Source organism: Podarcis vaucheri (genome assembly GCF_965113315.1).
Source record: "Podarcis vaucheri genome assembly, chromosome: 2".
In the NCBI taxonomy this organism is placed as follows: domain Eukaryota; kingdom Metazoa; phylum Chordata; class Lepidosauria; order Squamata; family Lacertidae; genus Podarcis; species Podarcis vaucheri.
Genome location: NC_138760.1, coordinates 87,635,345 through 87,654,382, shown reverse-complemented (window position 1 = coordinate 87,654,382; position 19,038 = coordinate 87,635,345). Strand labels below are relative to the sequence as shown.

The 19,038-nt window shown below is 42.0% G+C and overlaps 1 protein-coding gene and 1 long non-coding RNA gene across 12 annotated transcripts in view; one reads left to right on the top strand and one right to left on the bottom strand.

The window, feature by feature from the left end:
* The window catches only part of LOC309525531, a 382,776-nt gene extending 371,649 nt beyond the window's left edge, over positions 1-11,127 (bottom strand). The window contains exon 1 of the long non-coding RNA XR_014216388.1: positions 11,043-11,127. This is a non-coding gene — a long non-coding RNA (uncharacterized lncRNA). The remainder of the gene's footprint in view (positions 1-11,042) is intronic.
* Positions 1-19,038, top strand: part of ERC2 (ELKS/RAB6-interacting/CAST family member 2) — a 529,811-nt gene that overhangs the window by 209,920 nt on the left and 300,853 nt on the right. For all 11 annotated transcript variants that reach the window (XR_014216005.1, XR_014216006.1, XR_014216007.1 and 8 more), the window contains one exon: positions 15,248-15,385. Coding sequence is in view for 3 of the 11 variants with exons in the window: in XM_082209373.1 (XP_082065499.1) it covers positions 15,248-15,385 (138 nt within the window). In the remaining 8 variants the exon portion in view is untranslated. The remainder of the gene's footprint in view (positions 1-15,247; positions 15,386-19,038) is intronic.

The window sequence follows — 19,038 nt, the reverse complement described above, 5'->3', positions numbered from 1 at the left end:
AACAATCATATTGCATGTTTTGTGGGTGTCTAGCTATGCTTGGAAAGCATTTATTTTGGACATCATTGCAACAGCCATAAAAATGCCAACCTTTTAGAACTGTAGGGTCTCCCCCCCCCGCCCCGCACTCTGTTGGCTGCAGTCATAAGTACATTTACTTGGTAGTAAGCTCCACGGATAGCCATGAGACTTACTTCCAGATAAAGGTGGTTAGGATTGGGGTGTGAGGAGAGGATGAGTATTCCCAGATACGCTATGATGTTATCGGTATGGGCCTCTTTTGGCCAGCTTCCTCACAGCAGTTCATTTCTATGTTATGTTCCTGCTCTCCCTCATCTGAAGTCTGGCAACAGAAGCCAGGTCCCCAGAACAAGAGCGTTTTGACTCCCTCCTTTTCTCTTGACACAGTCTGCCCCAGAGCAGCTTTAACAACCTTGTAAAAATGTCAACTGGCTTGAGGGGAGCTCCCTCCCTAAGGCAAGTATCCTCCTGGCATTCTTTTCATGTCTTTCCTTTCCTTGCTTTGAGTGCAATCAGTAGCCAGGTATTCTTCCTATAATTACTATATACCTGCCTCTCATTCGTTGTCTAAAAAGAGAAGGCGTAGAATCTGTTAGTAACCAGACGTCACTGTAAATAATAACTGAGGACAGACAGACACACAGAGAGAGCTGCATATAATCAGCATTCTCTTGATACCTTGCTATAAAGCTCTGCATGGCTTTGTCTAGCAGCTTCATGTAAATGTTCAATAACACAGGAGATAAGATGGACCACTGTGGCACCAAATTACCCTTTCCAGGACCACCACCTGGGCTTTATCTTCCAGGAATCGCTGGAGCTATTGATACACAGTGCCTCCACCCCTCTTTCACTTACAGGAAGGTAACCTAGAGGAATACCATGATTGATAGTCCTGGATGCTGCTTGGAGGTTCAATAACTGGATTAATAAGGTTCTGCTTTCCCTGCCTTTCTTCCAGTGCCATTCAACCACTATGTCTGCCAAGATGCTTTCAATTTTAGAAGTTCGATTCAGAGCATAAGAAAAGCCCTGCTGGATCAAAGTAAAAGCATCAGCATCCTATTACCCACAGTGACCAACCAGATGCAATAGAACTTTCCTACTGCTGTTCCCACTAGAATTCAGAAGCATGGTGTCTCTGATCTGGGATCTCATGACTAGCAGCCATTAGCCTTATCCTTCATGCGTATGAAGTGGTACTAGTCAGATGATTGGTCTCATGCAGGAAAGGCTGGGCACAATCTTCCTCAATGAAGGAATGACAATCTCCACCATCAAACAAGCTGGTTCTACTCTGGCAGTTCAACTCTGGACCAGGAAGCCCAGAGCATGAGCACATATCTGGCAGATCTCACATCTCCAAGAATCTTGTCTTGTGTGCAGATTACACAAATGGAAAGAGAGCCATGAAAACATACTAAGAGGAAGTACTGCATGTGATCCTGAACAACAGATAGAACCTTCAATTCAGGGTCAGTAATAATAGAGTCATAATTTCTGTGGTTCAGGGTCAGGCTATATACAAAGCTATGGTAAGCTTCCTTCCTTCCTTCCTTCCTTCCTTCCTTCCTTCCTTCCTTCCTTCCTTCCTTCCTTCCCTTACCATTTCTTTGTGTGTGTAACAAAAGTATCACACCTTCCCCAGCAGAACTTAACCAATAATGTACTTTAGAAACTAATTGTTTGCAGGTTTCCTACTTCCTCTTCCAACATTCCATAGCTCTCTCAATTATTTCCATCTTTATAGTCATGGAAATTGCATTTCTGCTTTTAAGAATAGAATAATGTTTGACATCTTCGTTAGCTTATTTCTTTTGTGCGGCATATAATTTAGTAAATATACATGAACGGGGTCTCGCAGCTCTTCCATGTTGCAAGTATACAGGTAAAGCTAGTTTATAGAATAAGCAGCCAAAATGCATCCACTGCTAGGCTGAGAGATCACCCAAATCTAGCCTCGTTTGGAGCCACGTGTCCCCAGTCTAAGCCAGGCTAGCTTCCTGATGAGATCATTGCCTGGGTGATGGACCTTTAGGAGAAATAAAGGAAAGGGGTTCTGTATGAGGCAGCAAACGGGTGGAGCCCCTTCTCCAGCTCGTGGTTAGTTAGAAAGGTTGCAGTAGTGTGGACCAGAAGCAAACCAGCAAGCTGGGGAGTGAGAGAGGAAAAAAGATGTTCGATTTCTGTTTGAATCAGGTGGATTCTATCAGCTTCTACAGCCTATCAGGAAAAAAGGGATAACTCTTTTGTTTAATGCTTTGAACTTCTTAGAGAAGGGGCAGGATGCAAATGTAACATAGGAGGAATGGAATAATGCTGCTATTTGAGGGCTGATCATTGGTTGAAATGTGCTGTTCCACCTGCGTTACTACTATTGCCAGTTTATTATCAGTGGAATGTAAATGATTATTCATGTTCATGCAATATGCAGTAGCTGCTTTCCAGTAAAGTCTGTTTATTAGTCTCGCTGTAGTCAATGGCTGCTTTTTACTATAGTTCTCAGCCCGCCCTGCCCCCCAACACATGCTGGAAAGTTATCGTCATGGAAATATGTGTGGAGACAACAAGCACATCGGCGTTCAATTATGTCGTATCTCTGTCAGATGTTAGAAACACTATTTAGATTTTTATTAGTTCCTTGTTCAATTTACACTTTAGAGCTGTGAATATCTTGGAGGAGGGTAAAATAAATATACATTTAACCCCAACAGAGCAGACTGAGTGTGGTATGTCTTATTAATTTCCTGTCTCGTGAGATTCCTTTGGAAATTTGTCTTAAAATAAGTAAAAATAGGTAGGCCAACTCACTGCAAGTGGATTCCTCTAGATAAAGATCCAACTTGCCTTGGCTTTGTTTACACTGATCTTTGATCTCTCAGCTGTATGCTTGATGTTGTTTGGTTGATTTGCAGAAATTGAAATAAGGGAGGGGGCCTTTGGAACTACTGAACAGGGCTCTTGTTCTTAGGAGTGGTTTATCCCAAAAAAATGAACATTCTTCTTGAGTCACACCTCATATGCCTGTGTTGACACTACCTTCACTTACTGCATTTATACAGTAATTGCTCTGGTTTAGCTGGCTTGTTCTTATTCAAGAGTGAAGCTTCTGGAATGAATTCCTTATTTGGCCTGGCCATTTCAGTAAGACAAAGTGGGTAAGTTGATACCTTTCTTTGGATTAGATGTTAGTGAAAGTGTACAAATTTTTGCAGAAGCTGGACCCATAAAATATGGTCTTATAAATCGCCTTATCTACTTTGTGCTCATTTTTTGGATCCACAATTATGTGGCAAATGTTTCATTTTCTGTGGGCAAAATGTATACATGTTGAGTAATGAACACAGAGCTCTTTCCCTGGAGTATTCTGCTTAGTGATGTCTCAGAGGCTGTAATCTTAAGTATTCTTATTTGGAAGTCAGCTTAATTGAATTCAGTGGGGCTTACTACCAAGTAGTAGTGTTCACGATCACAGTGCTAGTACTTCTCCAAAAGTGGATGCAACTGTCACCACTGATTTTTATCCAGAAACAATATTGAATGTTAAATGCAATAAAATAAGAAACTGGCAATGGAGTACCGTATTTTTTGCCCTATAGGACGCACTTTTTCCCCTCCAAAAATGAAGTGGAAATCTGTGTGCGTCCTATGGGGCGAATGCAGGCTTTCGCTGAAGCTTGGAGAGCGAGAAGGGTTGGTGCGGACCGACCCCTCTTGCTCTCCAGGCTTCAGGAAGCTATCAGCAAGCCTGGGGAGCCTGCGGGAGTTCCCGCAGGGCTCCCTAGGCTGCGGATAGCAGCCTGCTGCATGGAGCGCGGGGTGCCCCGAAGCACTGCGCCCCGCGCTTCGGGCAGACATCCGCAGCCTAGGGAGCGCACTTCTCCCCAGCGCCAGCCCCACAAGCTCGGGGGACAGCAGGGAGGCGGAGCGCTGCCATCCTGCTGTTCCCCGACCTGGTTTGGATTCCCCAACCTGGTTTTTTGGGGGAAATAAAGGGGGGGAATTCCTTTATTTCCCCCCCAAAAAACTAGGTGCGTCCTATGGGCCGGTGCATCCTATGGGACGAAAAATACGGCACTTTAAATGCAACATTAACAAATCCCACTGCAGTAGAATTAAGGACTGGATTCAGTTACAAAAACAGGCACACTTATACACAAAAGTTGAGTATCACTTATAACTATAGTGACAGTTTAAGAGAGGGAAAATGGAAGCGCCATTTAGGAAGTAGCAGATGTCCCTGCTGCCCTGCCCCTCCCAGTAAGAACCAGTTACTCAGTGTTCAGTCGGGAGGTCGGGTAAGTGCTGCTGCTCCACCATGCCAGCCATGCGCTTAGGAACAAGCCAGTCCAGTCCAAAACATTTTGCTGCCTGAAGCAAAGGACAAGATGGCAACTTCCCATCCCATGTGCAGAAGCTAACTTGTTCGGAAAGTGACGATGGGATGGCATCCCCCACTGCATCTGAAGCAACAAGTTTGCTTAGATGGGTTAAAACAGCACATGTAACAACACTGTCTACCCATAGAAAGGGGGTAACTGAAGGTCTGTGGAGGAATAGCCAGGAGACAAATGCCACCATCCCCAACATCTGAGGAGGTTGTTTCACTCCACCTAATGATCATAATCATAATTATAATTTATGCTCTGCCCACCTTGCTGCATTTCCCCAGCCACTCAGGGTGGCTTCCAACAAAATATGGGGAGAATGTTCTTAATAGTCATAGTGCATGAATGCAAAACCTAGCTGTCTGTTGTTCCCAGAACCTCTGGATTTCTACCATTGTTGTCACTCTAAATGCTTAGAAAATAGAAAGGAGTATGGGATCGGATTGACATCCAATCCAATGAGCCCTACAGCTTTAGACTTAATCACTAGAAAAAATTGTATAGATACTTTGTACCAAAGCATAATATGTTATTCATAATTAACTCCAAATGAAGCTGCAGCATTCTGAATGACCATATTTAAATAACTAAGCAACTGAGACCTAACCGTCAGAGATAGTTAAAACAAAAATCTCTGACTTTGTGGTCCTTATTTGTGACCCCCTATTTGGAAAACCCACATATGCACTTAGGTGAGGTGGTAAACGTTGCACTGATGAAGAAGTTAGACCATTCACATGATTTTGAGAATTTCTTAATCAAACCTTGGCACGTAGGAAGAAGGGAAATTGTGGAAAACGTCAGGGAAGCAAGCAAGCAAAGGTACCCATTAAAGCCTGCTGTTATGTTAGGATATGTAGGCAGATGTGTAATTGTAGAAGGAAATAAAGAATTAAGGGAAATTACTCTCATAGCAACATAACGAGTAATTTTGTGGCATTAGAAATACTACACGTAGCACATGGACGAAACCTAAATATCAAATGTAAAAATATACTCTTCTTACCTGTATTCAAGTCTCCTGATAAATCTGATTTCAGTAAATTTCAGTAAAGTATTTTATGTCTCATAGAAGCTAAATCTAGCATCTTGTCTTCAGGCTCATGGTTCTTTTCTCTCCTCCTCCTTTTCGCAAGACCACATTCTGTGCTTTGTAAATGCAAACCTACTGCTTTGCGTCTCTTGCCCTACTTTCCACTTCATCTCTGTGCTCATCTCCCACTCTTTTCCCCTCTAAGTTATTAACTGACTTTATTCCTTCAAGCCCTTTCTCTAAATTTGTTTTGTTCCATAGAACCTTTATTGAACTGGTATGAACACCTGCTCTGCCACCTATGCTGCTAGTTTGCAGTGGTTTCATTGGGGCTTCTTAGCTATCTCCTTGTTCCATTTCCCTTTTCAAGCACTTGCCTTCATATTAGGCCAAGCGAACAAGACCTCTGCTATTTCTGAATCCCTTCCCATCGCAATACCTAGCACGCACTTGGGAGCCAAACAAATGTTGAATGAAAATGATAATTTTAAATGCATATTTTTGCCACTAGCATTTTGTCATGCCACTAGCATTTAAAGCAGGGGTGAGGAACCTTTTGAAACCAAGAGCCACATTCCCTTCTGGGCAACCTTCCAAGGGCCACATGTGGCCAGGGCCAGAGAGAAAAGTGGGCAGAGCAATGAATATAAAATTTGCCTTTGTACGGGAGGCTAGTTTCTATGCACCAGGCATAGGCAAACTTGGCCCACCAGATTTTTTGGAACTACAACTCTCATGATCCCTAGCTAACAGGACCAGTGGTCAAGGATGATGGGAATTGTAGTCCCAAAACATCTGGAGGGCCGAGTTTGCCTATGCCTGCTATACAGGCTCCCACAACCCTGCCTAGCATCCATCAAGAAAAGCAAAAGACATGATTACAGTTCGAGGAGACATTCCAAGCTGGCAGAAACATGGAGGGTGAGAAGCAGGCCTAGTGAGGGATGTGGCCTAGGGAGAGATCTGAGGGTCAGATAGAGGGACCTGGAGGTCTGCATTTCACCCCATGACCTAAGGTTCCCCACCATTAATACAAAGTGTCTTTGTAAATGCATTTGTTTCCTCTGCTAAATGTGTTTTAAGAGCTCCCCCCCCTTTTTCATAAGATGCATTAGACTTAAGAAGTCACATTGTTGCACCAAATTATGTATGCAATGGAAACATTTTGTTAATTAAAGCCAAGGTCTTTAATCCTGAAAAATGATCGAGGACAGGGGGAGTAGCTGAGAGTTTCTGTTATTGGATCACGTCCTTAAATTGTTACCGTAAAATCTGTTAATGTAGTATTTTAAATACTTTCCTGTCTGCTTGACATGTGATGACCGCACACAAGTCTGTATGTTTCTGGCTGTAGATCAGTGATGGCTTGCAAAAAAAACGTTTCCTGTTCTGCCTGTCTATCAGTCCGTTACATTTTTTTCATATTACTTTTAGGAGGCGAAACCTAGATACATATTAATTCCTCACATTTATTTTCTAAAAAAATAACTTTGTGTCCAAAGCACACCTATGTAAAAGCAGAGACCTACAAAAATATTATCTATTATAAACTCCTGAACTGAAATAAGATTTTATGCACTAAATACTTGACAGACTTATCCCAGATCCTAAAACAGAGCTATATAGCCTTTCTCCTGTAGAGAATAAAATCTGCTTAACGAAGCTAGTTAAGCATTCATTCAAATTACAAACAGTTGAGAAAATTATTTTATTGAATGTATTTGTAGTCCACCCTTTCACCCAGGGGTTGCAGGGCAGCAAACAACAGGTATTTAAATCCCAATTAACATTAAACATTTGATAAAAACCAAGCAGCATCATTACATTAAGAACAATCACATATAAAACAGGCAGTAGAAGTGGATATAAAATGATACCATGTATTTCATTCCTTTCACACAAGCCAGGGCAAAGAGGTGCGTGTTTACCTGTTGAATGAATTAAAATACTGTATAAGTAAGGGAGGCTACTCCAAAACTGTGAAGCAGCTCCAGATAAGCTCTTCTCCACGTCCCTGCAGTGTAGATCTTGCTCTCTGAGGGGACTACCTTTACACTCTGAGGGGCTTCCTTTACAGGTCTTAACAGCCAGGAAGGCTGATATGGGAACAGGTATTCTTTAAGATACTTGAGGCCCAAATCATTAAAGGCTTTATTTTATCATCACATGAATCAGGCCCAGAATACCACTGGCTGTCAGTGCAAATCAAATCTACGCTTCCAGGTGTCATAAGAAAGCTGCAGAGATAGTGTAGGATAGTGGGCACCCCGGAAATGATCTCTTTCAGCTTCTGCCTTCTGGAAGAAGGTACAGGGTTATAAAGACTAGGACTAGCCGCCTGAGAAACAGTTTCTATCCAAATGCGATTTTGGTTTTAAACATAGTGTAAGGTAGTCTCTGGGGATGTGGGTGGCGCTGTGGGTTAAACCACAGAGCCTAGGACTTGCCGATCAGAAGGTCGGTGGTTAGAATCCCTGTGACGCGGTGAGCTCCCGTTGCTCGGTCCCTGCTCCTGCCAACCTAGCAGTTCGAAAGCACGTCAAAGTGCAAGTAGATAAATAGGTACCGCTCCAGCAGGAAGGTAAACGGTGTTTCCGTGCGCTGCTCTGGTTCGCCAGAAGTGGCTTAGTCATGCTGGCCACATGACCCGGAAGCTGTACACCTGCTCCCTCGGCCAATAAAGCGAGACAAGCGCCGCAACCTCAGAGTAGGTCACGACAGGACCTAACGGTCAGGGGTCCCTTTACCTTTAAGGTAGTCTCTATGGTAGTATATTGTATTTAATTATGGGGTATCAGAGTTTTTAGGGGGCTAACCAGGCTGGGATAGCTGGGATAGCAGGCTTGTTTGTTTTTGAATGTCTGATCTAGATTTTTTCAATTTCGTTGTTCTGTATCAGACAATGACAATAAAGATTATTGTAGCATTATTGTAGCAAACTCTTTTATTTATTTTTTTGCTATATGTGAGTGACCAGGAGCCCCTTTTCATACCCCAGCTACCACATTCAGCAGCAGTTATAATATCCATGTCATCCCCTCCAACATTTCTCCGATGAAAATGGGGACGTCCCATTCCATAATGATAATTTTACTATTTATATACCCCACACATCTTACTGGGTTGCCCCAGCGCTCTGCTCTGGGCAACTTCCAACATATATAAAAACGTAATAAAACATTGAACATTTTAAAAAACTTCCCTATGCAGGATTGCCTTCAGGTGACTCGGGTCGGATAACTCCATACCTTCCAACAAAAATAGGGACATCCTAAGGGAAAGAGGGATGTTCTGGGATCAAATCAGAAACTGGGATGGCTTCTCTAAATCTGGAACATCCCTGGAGAATAGGAACACTTGGAGGGTCTGCCATGTCATTTTCATAGGTGGCCCACATAGTGTACAGTACAATAGCCCAGTCTAGAGGTTACCAGCACATGGATTAATGTAGGTGGACTATCCTGGTCTAGGAGAGGCTGCATGATCAGCTTGAGCTGGGCATAGGCACCTAGATATCCAATGGCAAAGATGGCATCAGGTTTCCTTCTCTGTGGGCAGGCTTCGCTCCCTGTCTTTGGGAGAGAGTATCTTGTAGGTGATACAATTACCGTATTTTTTGCTCTATAAGACTCACTTTTTCCCTCCTAAAAAGTAAGGGGAAATGTGTGTGCATCTTATGGAGCGAATGCAGGCTGCGCAGCTATCCCAGAAGCCAGAACAGCAAGAGGGATCTCTGCTTTCGCTGCGCAGCAATCCCTCTTGCTGTTCTGGCTTCTGGGATTCAGAATATTTTTTTTCTTGTTTTCCTCCTCCAAAAACTAGGTGCGTCTTATGGTCTGGTGCGTCTTATAGAGCGAAAAATACGGTAATCCTATCTTATGGAACCACAAGGCTGCAGCTCCAGAAGAAGGAAAAACAGATGTTGGAAAAGGAGAGGAGAATATTATAATTCATATATTTTATTCTACATTAACAATTTAAAAAAATATTTTAGTATTAATGTTTCACATTGCAATGTAATTGGGGAGGGGGAGAGGAAATGTTCTTTTTAAACAAATGGGACTGAGGAGGTTTTAGGACTCCATGCGTAGGCTTTGCTTTAAATTTGTAGCATAGCTCATTTTGGATTCACTTTGTTCCAGCTTGCTTTATTTTAATACTAATTTTTTTAAAAGGAAATTAGACACTGAGAAGAACCAAGCCAAGGCATCCAAAATCAACTTTAGAATTAAAACGTTTTTTCTCAGTTATTAAAAAATACTGTGTAAGTGAAAACAATATTGAAAACATTGACCTGTGTTTATATTACCAAGGTTTCATAAAAATACTGCAAATAAACCTCTGAATGCCCCCCCTTCCTCATCGTATTTTAAAACAAATCCTTAAGAGGTACTTTCCATTAATGGTTGTAATGTCATTTTATCATTACCTGCAAATTCCAAAACACCGTTTTGTCTTAAAACTCGATAATGAAGGTTATTTTTTTTAGTACTTAAGCTTCTATAGGATCATAAAGCTTGTCTGCAGGTGAGATTTAGTTAAATCCTTTGAATATTTAAGAAGCATTCCTGAACCTTTCGCCAAAAAAGTGACAAGATTAGCACGTAAAAGTTTATTGACAGGATGCATAATTGAAAAGATTGCGTGTGAAAGTTTTTAATGATTTTTAATAGATATAGTGGCAGTTTTAAATGCTGTGATTATACCTATTTATTGAAATACCAAAGGATTATGTGAAGTCATTTTCATAGGTAATAGTGCAACAGCACTGCAACCAAAGCAGGTAGAGATTACATGTTAGCAATGCATATGGTGTTCAGCTTGTCTGGTCTTGTCAGCTGCTTCCATGCTGGTGAGAAATAAAATTAACACCAACGCCAGCTGCTTGTTATCTGGTAAATTATTATAATATAATATAATATAATATAATATAATATAATATAATATAATATAATATAATATAATATAATATAATATAATATAATATAATATAATATAATAATATAGTGTGTTTGTGTTGATTTAAACTTTTTTAAAAGACCTGATATTGAATAAAAATATATATATCCTTCATATATACATGCAAATCTTAAACATTGTTGCTTTTTCAGTTATTTATTAAAAGTTTATCTATTTACCACAAAGGTTAAATCCAAATGCCTTAACTCTATGTCTGTGTAAACAAAGCAGGTAACAGTACCCTATTTCTATGTAACCAACTTGTGAAATAGTTTGCATGGTTTCACTTAAATACTAATAGATTAGCTATGATAATTTCAAATTAATTTACTTAATTGCACACATTACTATTATTACTATTGTTATTGAAAAAATTATACTGCCCATCATCACAAGATCTCAGGGCAATTCACCGAATAAAATGCAAGGTACAAACACAAGTAAATAGTTAAAATGAAAACAGCAAAACAATAACCCTCCTTTCCCACAAATCCATGTAAAAGGCTGTAGAATATTAATCAGCCAAAGGCCTGATTAATAAGGAACATTTTTATGTGGTGCCTAAAAATACACAGTGGTACTTCTAGTTACGAACTTAATTCGTTCGGGAGGTCCGTTCTTAACCTGAAACTGTTCTTAACTAGAGGCGTGCTTTTGCTAATGGGGCCTCTTGCTGCTGCTGTGCCGCCGGCACATGATTTCAGTTCTCATCCTGGGGCAAAGTTCTCAACTCAAGGTAAGTCTTCCAGGTTAGCAGAGTTTGTAAGCTGAAGCGTTTGTAACCTGAGGCGTTTGTAACTCAAGGTACCACTGTATAATGAAGGTGCCAAGCGACCCTCCCAGTGGAGAGCATTCCACAAATGGGGAGCCACTGCAGAAAAGCCCTGTTCTTGTTTTACCACCCTCCAGGCCTCATGTGGAGGAGCCACATGAAGAACGGCCTCAGATTTATGCAGAGTCTGGGATGGTTTATATAGGGAGAGGTGGGTCCTTGAGGTCCTTGCAGTAAATCCTCTGAGAATCACTAAGAATACTCTCAATAAAGTGTGCGCAGGAGTAGAATTGTCTGCTGCCAAGGTGCTCGGCCTTCTTCGGTACACTGAACGTGACTCTTAACTCCTTAAGCTTTGTTTACAGCTGTCTTACTCAGTGTTGCACTCAGCACACACTTTGCTCCTTAAGCCCACATGTGGCTGCTGTGTGGCAGAAATCTTAGCTTCCTACCTCTGGTTACTTAACAAAAGCACCTTTTGTTTTGTAAATGCCTCCTTTCTCATCCAACATTTGGCCTTCCCCTTTTATTTAGGGAACCCCTCCCTAAGGAAACAGAACCTTTGAAGGCCCTTCATCCTGCCCAGACTCCCTGGTATTCAGTCTGCCTGTTCTCCGTGGGTCACTCCAGGACAGGTTACTCCAACTCTGGATAGCCTTTTCTTTCTACCTCCATGTAGCTCAGTATTGTCCATGCTGGCTGGCAGTGGCTTGCCAGGATTTCCAAGAGGGAGCCTCCCCAAGCCAGAAGGGACGGGAGAGGCAGCAGAGAATCTGGTGTGGTGCAAACAGAGCAGCAGATATCTGCTGTGCTTGTGCCGCGCTGACCTCACCACCTCACCCCTCCCAGTATGCACAGTGATGTGGCTGATGGGAGGCCAGCGGCATGGAAGATTCCAATGCCAGCCACTCACCTGTTAATATGTGCCAATTTTGCATTTATTTCTATGAATCAAAAAGCAACAGGAAGATCTTCTTGGGTGTGAAAGGGAATGGTGGAGAAGAAATGTCATCTCTTATATTTTTATTTAAATATATGAGCGCAAAGTTCTCAGTTACTGAATCTGAATCTTGCTGCCCCCTCCAACCAAAGCTGCTGTTATGAAGCTATCAGGCTTTTACACCAGCAGTAACATCCCTTTTCTGCTATCTTCAAGCTATGTGCAGAGCTTCATGTCTAAAGGTATTTATGAATCAGTGGAGGTGCCTATACTTTGCAGCATATGCCCTTTACATCTGCGAATAACATTTTTAGACCTGTTGTCCTGGATAAATTTTGTGTCATGTTTAGAAACGTCTCTAAGAGAAAGGAGATGTAAATGTATTGAAATAAGCAAATGACAGGGGAATAACGTTTCAAATTAATGTTTCTGGTGTACATGGCATAATAGAATCGTAACGAAAGAGCACGGCCAAGATCTCACTTCTAATTGCATGTTTTCAGTTCATTCTTTTTGGTTGTCTTGTCCCCAACGTTTTAAGAGTACAGCTTACTGGATGTAAAATGTGCAGTGGCTCTAGTATTCCACAGGGTGTCATGAGGTAGTTGTTAGAACCTCTATTAGCGCAGAAAGGAAATGAACATGGTCTACCCTCTTCTGAACACTAACAAGTGTTCTGTTTCTAGATTCAGGTAGGTAGCTGTGTTGGTCTGACACAGACAGAAAAAAATATATTAAAAAATTCTCCAGTAGCACTTTACAGACCAACTAGGTTTGTTCTGGGTACCCAGAACAAACTTAGTTGGTCTCTAAGGTGCTACTGGACAATTTATTCCTTTTTTAATTTAAGTGTTCTATTTGGCAGTGTAGTGTGCACTATAAAACAACTGGTTCTTAGCTCTTTAGCATGTATTCTCTTTTTTTCTGCATAATATGAACACACATAAATGAAAGCATTACTGTGGACAGATCCTTTCCCAGGGCAGAGCCTTCCACCTTCTCACACAATATGCACAGGTTTAGTCTGTTCCCCTCTATAACCCAGGGTAGCAGTGGCCCCTGAAACTTGCTTTATTTGTTTGTTTAGCTTTTAAAAGGCACTTGGTCAAAGACAGGATGTTACTTTAGCTGCTGCGACACAAGTTTCTCCTTGCATAACTGTATACAGAGCACTGCTATATGCCAACTGTGACTGATGCCTTACAGCACAATTCTCTTGGCCATGTGGCAAGCTCCATTTGTTTTAGTGATGCTTAAGTATTGCATAACTGCAAGCTACCCCACTTGAATAACTGGGGTCATGTTGGAAAGGGATAAGGTGAGGAGAGTTCAGGAAATATATTTACTCAAAGCCAGTCAGTGATACCCACGGTGAAAAGGAATGCTAATTATTTTCATTGCTCTCAAGTTGCACAGTATAAAGAGATATGCCATTTCATACTTACTTGACCTGATTCATGCCAAAGATTCTTTCCTCTTAAGAGCCTGCTGTTGAGTGTTGATTACAGAGGACCAAATCATATGCTGGCTTTGCACTAGTGGAATCCTTAGGTCAGCTGTCATCTCCATTTCATTTTCTGTGATTGTTACAATGATAGAGGAAGCAGCAGCTGAAGGCTTGCCCTCTACCTAATTAACATGCTGCAAAGGGTTACCAGAAACACCATCCTGAAAGGTATCAATCACTAAGCACTTGCATTTCCCTTCCGTGCAACGATGCAACAGCTCTGCGCTGAATGAGTTGCAGTGCTGTGTTAGATGTTTGTTGCTGCAACAAATCATATTTTGAACCCCCATTACTGAACTGAAAATGCTATTTGGGTCTTCTCTTGAAGACAGTACCAAGGTATGATGCAGAATGCAGATCTCCACTATTTGAATTGGGTGTGAGGTCTGCACAATAAGGATATTTAAAAGTATGTTATCAGCAGCAGCAGCTTCATAGTTAAATAGTGATTAAATATTTAAATAAATGAAGCTAACAAGCTTTCTTTCAAGGCGATCTAGCAAAGTCAGATCCTACTTCAAAACAGCTTTTCAGCAAGGGGGAAAGGTAAAAAAAAAAAAGTGGCTTAAATGTAAGTTTACGTAGGCCAGCTCCACATGACTGTTCTGATCCTATACTGCATGCAGAGGCAAACTCTGGCCCTCCAGATGTTCGGGACTACAGTTCCCATCATCCCTGACCACTGGTCCTGTTAGCTAGGTATGATGGGAATTGTAGTCCCGAACATCTGGAGGGCTGGAGCTTGCCTATGCCTGCTATACTGAGTCAAGCCCAGACCCACCACACTTTAGGCCTGGTTTAACGTGGGCTTGTCCCCCCCCCCCGGCTTTATCACTGTCAACTTCCCTTTCCCTACCCAAAGATACTCACAGGAAACAATGGCTTATGTTGATGCTCTGGTTAGTTCCTAGATACGTAATTGCTACAAATATGACATATGCGGTACCATCTAGCTCCCCTGGAACCATGGAAAAGCTAGTTCTCATTGTACCCTTGATTCCTGGGTGCTCCTGTATGCTGCCAAACACCCTTGTAGCAGCATCTAGTGCCTAACAGAAGTTCTGTCATGAACCATCTTACTCCCCTTTTAGGGAAGTTTTGGTAGGAAAAAGAGGATATAGGAACCTCTGCATCCTAAAGCAAATGTATGTTATTAGGAGCATGCTAACCAGTCCTTTTTTTTCTAGAAAAATAGGTGCCGGTAATCACCATAAAGTTGTTACAGTAAGCGCCACACTTTTTAACAACAGCAAAAAAGAGGTGCTAGGACTGTGTAGCCTTGAGTACCTCCTGGGAAAAAAAAGCGCTGATGCTAATGCTTAAACAAATCTAAAACAAATCAGTTTTAAGCATACGTTGGAAACTCGCATTAAGGATTGAACTGAGTGAGGTTGCCTTCCACTGAGATCTTTCTGTTTTGTTGGCTGTTGGAGATTCACAGAGGTTAAAATCAGAACTGAATGATTTCAGACTATGAATATTTCAGTAATGTGTTTGCTGTATTTTAAACCTCCCCCCCCACACAACAAGTGTTCATGAATTGCCTACTTTTGCCAACAGAGCTTGCCATTCTAAAGCCTCCTTTTCATAATCAGTACTGAGTAATCTTGCATTCTTTGTTTTAAAGATTGAAAATCTTCAGGAGCAACTTAGGGATAAAGACAAACAGCTAACCAATTTGAAAGACAGAGTGAAGTCGTTGCAGACTGATTCCAGTAACACAGACACAGCTCTAGCAACATTGGAAGAAGCTCTATCAGAGAAGGTATGGTTTTGTTGAACACGTCCTTTTAGGAGCAGGTTCTGAATGTTGTAGCTGCTAGTTCGATTGCACGAATAATTGCGCACAATAATTCTGCTCTTGGGGGCAGTATTTGCACTGCATGGTTAGGGAGTCCCAGTGCCGGTTTTGGTGGGTAGGGGGATTTCTGAACAATCAGACATCATGGAAGCTACTGCTGGAACATTTGTAAGTGTGAAGAGGATTAGCTCCTGTTGCGTCCTTGCTCAAATTAAGCTGCAGTTACTTTTGTGTGCTAACAATTTGAGATAACTGTGGTATTGCTGGAAATAAGCAGTTGAATGTGCCCGATACAGAGCTTTCAGCCGCTGCAATTTAGTTCTTGCTTGCTTTTGTGATAAAATGCATGTAGATTAGGCCTGTAAGGGGGATAGATATATACACCAGGAATGCTTGCCAATGCAAATAATACTAGAAAGGATACATTGTTGGGATTTCATCATGTTAGTGGTTAATCAAAGACAACATGGTGTATTAGGGTATTTTAACATGTGTTTTCAACATCTAGCTCAAGCAGATTACAGTTCAATTAATCTTCGTTTTGTGCTTTAGAATTATGTTGTTTAACATTTAATAAAATATAAAAATTAAATCATGATTAACAGCACAAATGCTTTTGGGATCATGCTTGTACTATTTGGGAAGGAAAATATTTTTAAACATTTTAAAGAAATGTCCGTAAGCCATAACTTTATACGACAGCTTCCTATTAAAATAGAGGATGGCCAGACAATTTCACTGAATTTTGGGGAATCTACTTTCCATGCCAAACTTTGGAGAGACAACAAATAGAATCAGTTTATCCACAATAACATTAAAATCAGAGATGTGGCAAATATTTAAAATATGCAACCCTCTCAAAAATGTACCCTCCCCTTCTGTTCAGTTTGATCAACTTCATTTTGTGTACGGCTGGGCCAAACTTGAAAAGGTGCTGCAACACCTGACTTGTTACCTGGCTAGCTTCCCTACCCTCCCTGATACCCCTTCCCCAAGAAGCAAAAAGCATTTTGCTTCTTGTCTCCGCAACCCCAGTCCCTTTGGGGCCAGGTACAGCCTTCTAGGCCCCTCTCTCTGACCCTCAGGAGTCTCCCAGATCACACACCCTCCTGAGATACCCACAAACACGCTACCTCTTCTTTGCATCCTCCTTGAATGTTTTCATTTGGAAGGAAAGTGTCCCTGAATTCTGATAATGCTTCTTGTTGGCCCAGATGGAGGCTGTAGAGGGGTGTTTGAGTGTAAAGAAACTATAGCCTGCTGTACAAAGGGAAGTCCTCCCACATTAGTTGCTCTGCCCACTTTTACCTCTGGTCTCAACCACCAAAGGTGTGTGGTCCCTGGAAGGTTGACCACAAGGGAATGCGACCCTTGGTCTGAAGAAGGTTCCCCAACCCTGCCCTACGGCAAGGATTTTTTCTTTCTTGTAAAGTGGGACAATTGAAAGGGCGTGTGGGGAGTGAGGAATCAAGGGCCTGGGCCAAATTAGTCTCAAAACACACCATTTATTTCAGGCAAGCTTATAGAGGGAGTAGAGAGGCTTTGAGAGGGATGGGAGATTAGACTGCTTGAGCGTTCTAGTCAAACACTGAAATGGATTGCACACTTAAAAAGCCTTATTGTTTTGGGGGGGGCCTAGCATGCAGGTACTCACCCATACCTAATAGCAGAAGTTCCGTGCCTAACTGGAAACTTGTGCTGCCCATATAAACACTAAAGTGCCACATTTCCTCATGCCTCACTCTCCTACATGACGTTTCCATGGCTGTGGACTCTACTGCCCATATTTGTTGTTGTTTTTTTGCAATCTTAAGTATAGCACTAATGAGAGAGAGAGAGGCTGTTCACTTAGAACAGTTATGGCCAGACTTGACCCTCCAGCTGTTTTGGGACTACAGTTCCCATCATCCCTGACCACTGGTCCTGTTAGCTAGGGATGTTGGGAGTTGTAGTCCCAAAACAGCTGGAGGGCCAAGTTTGGCCACCACTGACTTATAAGCTACAGTGAGAGAGAAGGTGAAGGTGAAGACCAACAACTTCCATGAGGGGTGGTTTGGGACTGAGGGTATTGAAACTGGAGCAGGAGGAGAGCTGTTAAAGGAACAGTCTGAATTAACTTTCCAAATAAGCATAGCATTATTCTCTTCCCCATTCCACAATCTGTGGAGATGTCAGGGCAAGGATATCCATCGTGAGGGTCAGCCTGCCCATGAGGCAGTCTGAGGCAGCTGCCTTGGGTGGTGGAATCCCATGAGGTGGAGCTCCTGTGGGTTCCCTGGCTGCCCCTGCCAGAGGAGGGAAGAGAAACAGTGAAGGCAGTTTCAGCCAAGATCTCATGAGATCTCGCAGAAATCTCATGAGAGCTCACAGAACTCTTGTGAGATTTTGCCGTAAGCTGCTGTGCAATCTTGGTAAGCGAGGTTTTGGTGAGAGGGTGAGGCTGTTGAGGAGGCAGCACCCTCAGTTTTGCCTCAGGCAGTGAAATGGGATGGGCTCCTGTGTTCATAGTTAATATCCCCCAGTACCTGTAATGTATGTTCAAGTGTAGGCATTGACTCAAGAGATAATACATGTATGAGAAATCTAGAAACCCTTATTCAATGTTTTAACAAGGCATCTTTCAAAGGCAAAAACAGGAACAGTGGGACAGGGAAAAGAAAACAGGAACAGTTATTCCGACGCTGAGCATCGTTGCTACCTAGGAGCCTTGAATGATTTCCCTGCAAAACTAGCAAACTCTGAGCTTTCAGACAACACAGGAATCAAGTGTATAGGAACCCAGGCTTATCCATGTGGTCCATCTCAATATCCTCACAGGGTGAGATGCGGGTTAGTGTTATGATAATATCCAGTAATAACCATATGTTAAATGAATACTCTCAAACTCTGTTTGACTTCAAGCGGATGCCTAAAGTATATCTAAATTTGTCAGTGCTGTAATTTGCCTTACTTTAGAAGGTGAACCAGGATTATGTGCAGTTCAGCATTGCTATCAACCTAAGGACTTCCAGTTCTTCTGGGGGGAAAAAGCTTTTAAAATGCAGTAGCTAATAATACCTGTTCTATATCAACATTCTTATTTCAAGATCTATCTCAAGATCATTGGTCTTAGAGTTGATTATTTTTCTATGTCAAAAAGCTCCAAATGTGTATGCTTGAAAATTCCCTTGACTGAGGCCTTATTACTTGGTTAAATAAATGTCTTCTCTTGAATGTTAAAAATCTCACAATAATATTAAACATTAGTTATATATTTGTACATGTAGCACAATGCCCAGCTTTTCCCATACATAACAGAAAGCACTTTCATGTCATGTACTATATTGTATTACAGTAGAAAAGAACTAAGCTTATTGGAGAAACACAAATATTTGCACTTCCTTTAACTAACTGCTACCTTCTGAAATGAAGCTTACATTTACACCTGAGTACATCTCCTGTCACTAGGGACGCGGGTGGCGCTGTGGGCTAAAGCCTCAACGCCTAGGGCTTGCCGATCGAAAGGTCGGCGGTTCGAATCCCCGCGGCGGGGTGCGCTCCCGCTGCTCGGTCCCAGCGCCTGCCAACCTAGCAGTTCGAAAGCACCCCCGGGTGCAAGTAGATAAATAGGTACCGCT